The 7500-nt window shown below is 47.7% G+C and overlaps 2 protein-coding genes across 2 annotated transcripts in view; both read right to left on the bottom strand.

Moving 5' to 3' along the window:
• Nucleotides 1-2159, bottom strand: part of LOC106813658 (sushi, von Willebrand factor type A, EGF and pentraxin domain-containing protein 1-like) — a 21174-nt gene extending 19015 nt beyond the window's left edge. Inside the window, exons 1-3 of the mRNA XM_014817854.1 lie at nt 2109-2159; nt 716-824; nt 189-383 (exon numbers count right to left, since the gene is read on the bottom strand). Coding sequence (XP_014673340.1) covers nt 189-383; nt 716-824; nt 2109-2159 — 355 coding nt within the window. The remainder of the gene's footprint in view (nt 1-188; nt 384-715; nt 825-2108) is intronic.
• A 4339-nt stretch (nt 2160-6498) lies between these two features.
• LOC106813657 (delta-like protein 1) overlaps nt 6499-7500 on the bottom strand; it is a 14493-nt gene continuing 13491 nt past the window's right edge. The window contains exon 7 of the mRNA XM_014817853.1: nt 6499-6647. Coding sequence (XP_014673339.1) covers nt 6499-6647 — 149 coding nt within the window. The remainder of the gene's footprint in view (nt 6648-7500) is intronic.

The raw sequence follows: 7500 nt of genomic DNA, 5'->3' as shown, positions 1-7500 counted from the left end.
ATCTCTGAGGGTAGGATCAGGAGACAGATTCATATATCTCTGAGTGTATGATCAAGAGATGGATTCATATATCTCTGAGTGTATGATCAAGAGATGGATTCATATATCTCTGAGTGTATGATCAATAGATGGATTCATATATCAATGAGTCCGTGATTAAGAAATAGATTTAACTCTGCAACACTTACTGATGCAGCCTATCGGCGATGGCTCCCACGTTATGGCATCCGTGCATCTCACATCCAGCGTCTCCACCGTGTCCGAGTACTCGTAACCAATGAAGCACGAGATTTGAACGTACTTGTCGTAAAAGCGCGACTCGTCGCTACTTTGGTTGGACAGGGTGGCAAACGGCATCTCGGGCACCGGCGGGCAGATGATGACTGATGCAAAAAAAAAAAACACAACAACATACGGGAGTAGCGTCAACGTCAACGTTATTTATGCTGCATAGAAGCACGTATCTTTGGAATGCTGGGCAGCAATTGAGCAATTGTGCAAAAGTCGTTGATCGACATCATACAGCAAGAATGACATTTATTGATGACAGTTTCACTATTGTTTGATATTAAATCCTACGTTAGAGCTCCTCCTACATAAACAGTGACGTTAGGATTAGGTTAGAATTATTATTAGGATTGGGATTAAGGTCATTGTATTAACCAATATTAACCAAGTAGTAACATAAATAGGATTAGGTCGTGCCCATACTTACTCTCACAGGGGACATAGGGTGGAGACCACGTCTGGTCGTCTAGACAAGTAAACGTTCGTGTACGGTCGTCATTGCTATAGTGATAGCCAATGCCGCACTCGAAAGTAATCTGTGAATCGGTTTGGCGTTACAGCACGTGTACACGCATCAAAATAACATCGGGTAGGCTATTTTTACCGTTTTCAACTTCTAAAAGTTGTATCAACAGTGTTTAAAGAGCAGGGGCGGATCTAGGTGGGGTGTCCGGGGGGTCCGGACCCCCCCCTTTAATTTCAAAGTGCCCTAAAATATTACTGCTCAGATGCTCTCAGAATGCACCAATTTTTTTTGGGGGGGAGGTCACCCCCCCAAGTCGCATAAGCTTTTTAAAACTCCAGAAAAATTGAGCAGGAAAGAGTGCTCTTTATTTCTTCCTGGACAACCCTCTTTAAAAAATCCTGGATCCGCCCCTGAAAGGGGTATATAGAGTAATTCGATCTCTTGTCAGATCGAGATTTGAGATCTGTAATTAAAGCTGACGATGTAAATCCACAGAATCAACATTAGAAGTGATGTTTGTAGTTTGTACCGAGGTCTTTCGGTTGTACCTTGCATAGTGATAGCCAATGCCGCACTCGAAAGTAATCTGTGAATCGTTTGGCGTTACAGCACGTGTACACGCATCAAAATAACATCGGGTAGGCTATTTTTACCGTTTTCAACTTCTAAAAGTTGTATCAACAAGTGTTTAAAGAGCAGGGGCGGATCTAGGTGGGGTGTCCGGGGGTCGCGGACCGCCCCTTTAATTTCAAAGTGCCCTAAAATATTACTGCTCAGATGCTGCTCAGAATGCACCCAATTTTTTTTGGGGGGGGAGGTCCCCCCCCCCCCCAAGTCGCATAAGCTTTTTAAAACTCCAGAAAAATTGAGCAGGAAAGAGTGCCCTTTATTTCTTCCTGGACAACCCTCTTTAAAAAAAATCCTGAATCGCGCCCTGAAAGGGGTATATAGAGTAATTCGATCTCTTGTGTCAGATCGAGATTTGAGATCTGTAATTAAAGCTGACGATGTAAATCCCGCAGAATCACAATTAGAAGTGATGTTGTAGTTTGTAGCCGAGGTCTTTCGGTTGTACCTTACAGAATATTTCCATACATAGGTATATATATAAATATATATATATATATATAATAATATAAATATATATATATATATATACACACCACACACATATATATATATATATATATATATATGAGGTCGGCTGAATGATGATCGATATAGGGGCCCGTTGACGGAGAAACATTAAGGTCTGGCTAGCGGTAAGTATGGTCTGTGGAGATAATGAGAATATTATCATTCATATCGCACAGCTACGAGTTTCTGACACGATCCCCGTGGATGAGTGACTGACCTTGGAGTTGTAGGTGGGTCTTCGTCGATGGCAGTTGACGGCAGGTCTCATGTTCGTGAGTGGACGCCTAACATTGGGCAGCGTTTAACTAAAACAAAAAACAAACCGTGTCGTCATGTCTCCAGTAACGAACAAGCAACGCAATCGTTTCGCTCAGTTTGCCCGCGCGTTGTACGCATTACTTATTCTGTTAGGCCATAATCAAAGAACTGCTGCAGAAGAACTCTCCTGCCACCACTTTTCACTACTCTCTTCTGTCACGCAAGTCGCTCCCGCTAAAGTACTACCAAACTTTGATCACATTTTAGCGCGAAACTCAAATAGGTCCAAAAACAATCGCGTGCTAAGCACCTAATATTTAATCACGACACTACCCTCACCACGAACCATATCCACTCCTAATTCACGGTCCAACAAACTCCGCCCTCGGTGTCAACACATCGGACAAGAGACCCTCAGCTTCATTTGCTCTATATAACGCGATTTTGTTTCTACGTCTTCCAAAACACTTGGACACACATTGGAAATGTATAACCCTTACAATATTTTAAATTTCATGAGCAACTACGCTAGTATTTTACATTTTGATAGATATATTTCAATAGATATATATTTTGTTATTTTGATTTACATGAAGCTTCTATATATGCTGTTTTGTGGTTCCTCTTTTAATTATACGGATTTCATTTTAGTAGAGCAAATGATGTCATTGAATGCGATGTAAACATCTTTATTGTAATTTTATATTACGGTGAGTGATCCGAATGTCGTTTTTTCTCAAATTTACGTTGTATTTTTAAAGTTATGTAATAAACCTATTATTATCTATCCATCCATGCATCTAACCATCCATCCATCCATCTATCTATCCATCCATCCATCCCCATCCATCCATCCATCCATCCGCCATCCCATCCATTCCATCCATCGCATCCATCCATACCCTCCAGCCATCCATGCCATCCACCAATCCTATCGCATCGCATCCAATCCATCCATCTCCCCATCACTCCATCGCACCATCCCATCCATCGCATCAACATCCGATCCATCGCACCATCCATCCATCCTTCCATCTAATCCCATCCCCACACATCCTATTCCATCTATCATGCCATCATCGCATCCATCCATCCATCCATCCTATCCAATCCGCATCCATCATCCATCCATCGCATCCTCCATCCATCCATCCATCCATCCATCCATCGCATCCATGACATCATCCATCCATTCCATCCATCCATGCCATCGCATCGCATCCATCCATACGCATCGGCACCGGCACGCCATCCATCCATCCAGTCTCGCATGCCTGCCATCCACGCGGCGCCAGAGCCGCCCGCCCAGCGCCCCGCGGCAGCCGCGGACCACGCATAGGGACCGCGCAGGAGCCTCCGCGCGCGACGGCGCCGCCGGCCCGTCCCCCGACAGCACGCCCGGCCATCGCAGCGCGCCCAGCCGCCACCCGGCCCGCCCCCTCCCCGGGCGAGCCGCCCCCCCCGACCCCGGGGCGCACCCTGCACTCCCGACCCCAGCCGCCCGCACCGTCCCCGAGCGCGGACGCCAACCACCCCTCCGCTGACCCCCCGCCGCACCCTCAGACGCCCCCCCGCGAGACCGAGTCGCGACAAGGCAGCGGCGGTCGCTAAGCCCCTCGCGTCCGCCCAGCCCACAGCCCGACGCGCCACCGGCACCAGCGCAGCACCGCCCCCGGCCCGAGCGGCTGCCCCGGCCCCCCGGCCCACCCCCGTCCCCGACCGCGGCCGCAGCAGCCGCCAAGCCGCGCTCGCTTACCTGACCGGGAGCCACCGTGCTGGCCGGCCGACACACCGCACCCACCGGCATCGCATCATCGCATCCATCATCCACTATCATCCACTACCATGCATCTATCTATTGTCGCCGTCGCGTCCGTCCGTCGTCCGTTCGCCGCGTCAAATCCATCCATCATCCATCGCATCCATCCCTCCCACTATCGCATCCACTATCCATCCATCCATCCATCCATCCACGCCAATTCCATCCTTCCATCTATCGCATTATTCAACCTTCAATCTATCCACTATCCATGCCACTATCCATCGCATCTGTCCGTCCGTCCCGTCCGTCCGTCCGTCCGTCCGTCTAGTCCGTCTTTGTGGCGTCGCATGCATCCATTTGATCGCAATCATCCACTATCCATCCCTTTATCCATCAAGATCATAAAGAAAAAAAAGCCCCAGGACACCCCGATCCATCCATATTATCGCATCCTCCCTCCGATCCATCCATCCATCCATGCGCCATTCATCCACAATCCACCAATCATCCATTTATCCATCCTCCATCGGCATCCATCGGCATCCTCCATCCATCCATCCATCCACCATCCATCCAATCCCATCCATGCCATCCATCCCATCCATCCATCCATCATCCATCCATCCATCCATCCATCCATCCATCATCCATCCATCCATCCATCATCCATGCCATCCACGCATCATCCATCCATCGCATCCCTCCATCCATCCATCGCCATCCATTTCCATCCATCCATCCACCATCCATCCATCCATCCATCCATCCATGCCGCTCCCACCATCCATCCATCCATCCATCGCACCATCCATCCATCCATCCATCCATCCATCATCCATCCATCCATCCATCCATCCATCCATCCATCCATCGCATCCATCCATCATCCATCCATCCATCCATCCATCCATCCATCGCATCCATCCATCATCCATCCATCCACCATCCATCCATCCATCCATCCATCCGTCCATCCATCCCCCCATCCATCCATCCATCCACACATCCATCATCCATCCCATCCATCCAATCCATCCATCCATCCATCCATCCATTCCATCCTCCATCCATTCCATCCATCCATCCATCGCATCCATCCATCCCATCCATCCATCCATCCATCCATCCTCCATCATCCATCCATAACCATGCCATCCATCATCCATCCATCCATCCATCCATCCATCGCATCCATCCATCCATCCATGCCATCCATCCATCGGCATCCATCTATCCATGCCATCCATCCATCCATCCATCCATCCCATCTCCACCATCCATCCATCCATCTCATCCATCCAATCCATCCATCCATCATCCCTGCCATCCATCCATCCACTCCATCGCATCCATCTATCGCTATTCATCCATCCATGCCACTATGCGCATCGAATCCATCACCATCATCGCATTCCATCCATCTATTCATCCATCCATCTATCTCACTAGACTATGCTCGCAGTCCCTTGTACCTAGGAAGGACCCACTGCTGTCGGACCTGGCCAATGGGGGTGATGGAAGCTCATCGTAGTGGGGGGGGCGCGTCCTCCGCGTAGTGGTAATGGTTCTACATGTGAATGGTCACAATGGCGTCTCGTATTCCGTTTTCGAGCGGGTTTTTATCTTACGGGCGTTTTTCATTCAAAACCCACGCGGCGGAAGTGAACCTCTGGCGGGCGAGTCACAGTGTGATGTTGACTAGACCAGCTACAGAGGCGTATATAGCTGACTTTTGCCGCGTGGACGGAAGAGGTTATTACGTAAGGCGTGTGACTTAGGCAGTTGATCCGTGGGAGTTCGCCATTTGACCGCAATGTGGTAGTGTCAAAGCAAAATCAACATGTAGAGTCCATGGTGCGCGCAGAGATGTGTGTTGGAAGTCGATAGCGTACTCGATCCACCCCGTTAAGGCGGACTGATGAGCTATGAGATTGCAAATCCGATATCTCAGCTAGACGCGTCGTGGAGACCAGGGCGGTTGATCTCGATCCAGAGAGGAGAAAACGCGCGTCCGTTTTAATGGCAGTACTATCTACAATACTATCTACTAACTCATTTTAGACTTTAGATTTAAATAGAAGCAATTTTGCGGTGAAAGTACATTATACGTAGCACTACTTTCCCGTTTCCCAGTTTATAAACCTTATGTTGTTATTGGCGCTTGATAAGTAGGCCCTATCTATTAGATATTGGCCCAGTGAGTGGCTTTGAGAAGCCTAATTAAAAAGCCATTGTTGAGACGTCTAATTGATCATAATATCCATGGTCATTTAATTGCATTATTCGCCATTAAATGGCGACTACACTGCGTGCATTTGTCCTCCTGCGCTTGCGCAGGATAACCACACACTCTTAGATACTGTTGCTAGGTCGGTCAAGCTAGACCGTACGTGAATTCCCAGGGTTGCCGCCGATTTTTCGTGCTTCGTTACTAAGGCATTGTATTTTAGAACATCCTATCGCAAAAATTATGGCTTAGAGCTAACCCGTGATTAACGGCGGGCGCGGATAATTAAATGAACATCGTACTCTGACAATCCGGCGCTGGTTTGTTGGGAAGACACCATCTGGAAGTAACGCAGAGTCGTCACATTATAACCTCCCGAAGGGGCTGTAGTCGGCGTACTCCGTAGCCCTCGTGATCAGTTATGAGGAACGTACTCCCTTTGTAGGAGGTGTCAATGTTGTCCTCAACATATGCCATGAATGTACGGTCCAGGCACAGGGCATATGATACTGTCAACGAGAATAAAGCGTAATAACGTTTTGCTTATCAGATAATAATTGTCATTTAGACTAAGATCTAAATTTCCCTATCAAACCAGAATGCGGTATGCACTCTTTACCTTAAACATATAATTCATACAAATAACGATTTACTTTTCAAGGTACCAAGCACGCGCGCACGCATATCTGAAGATACGATAATACGCATTTAGTATGCGTTTGGGCAGCAATAGCGCGACTTATCATAAATAGAGACAATGCAATCGATTTTTTTTTATCAAAGTTATTCAGTGGATATTTCAAAATGAGTAGTACTCACTACTTTAAATATTTAATTCTAAAAAAGGACTTACAAGAATTGTAATAGAAACATACTCATGGGTATCTCCTCTAAACTTTTAAATATAATTAGCAGCAAAACTGTGCCTTTTCTGGCAAATACTGGCAGTTTCTACTCTAGCAGTTCTTTCTATGAAGGGCTTTTCTACTTTGAAGACACTCGTGCGGCGCGCATGCACCACTTACACACACCACTCACACACACACACACCCACACACACACCCACACACACACCACACACACACACACACACACACACACACACACAAATACACACACACACACACACACACACACACACACACACACAAATACACACACACACACACACACACACACACACACACACGCACGCAACACATACACGCAGCACACACCACACATACATGCACACACACGCACACACACACACACTCACGCACGCACACACGCACACGCACACACATGCACACACACTCACGAACGCCCACACATGTACACACAAACCATACACACACGCACGCACGCACGCACGCACGCACG

This window comes from Priapulus caudatus, unplaced genomic scaffold (assembly GCF_000485595.1).
Source record: "Priapulus caudatus unplaced genomic scaffold, Priapulus_caudatus-5.0.1 Scaffold805, whole genome shotgun sequence".
Classification (NCBI taxonomy): Eukaryota; Metazoa; Priapulida; class Priapulimorpha; order Priapulimorphida; family Priapulidae; genus Priapulus; species Priapulus caudatus.
The sequence above is the reverse complement of the archived record's forward strand: the minus strand, read 5'-3'. Positions and strand labels throughout refer to the sequence as shown.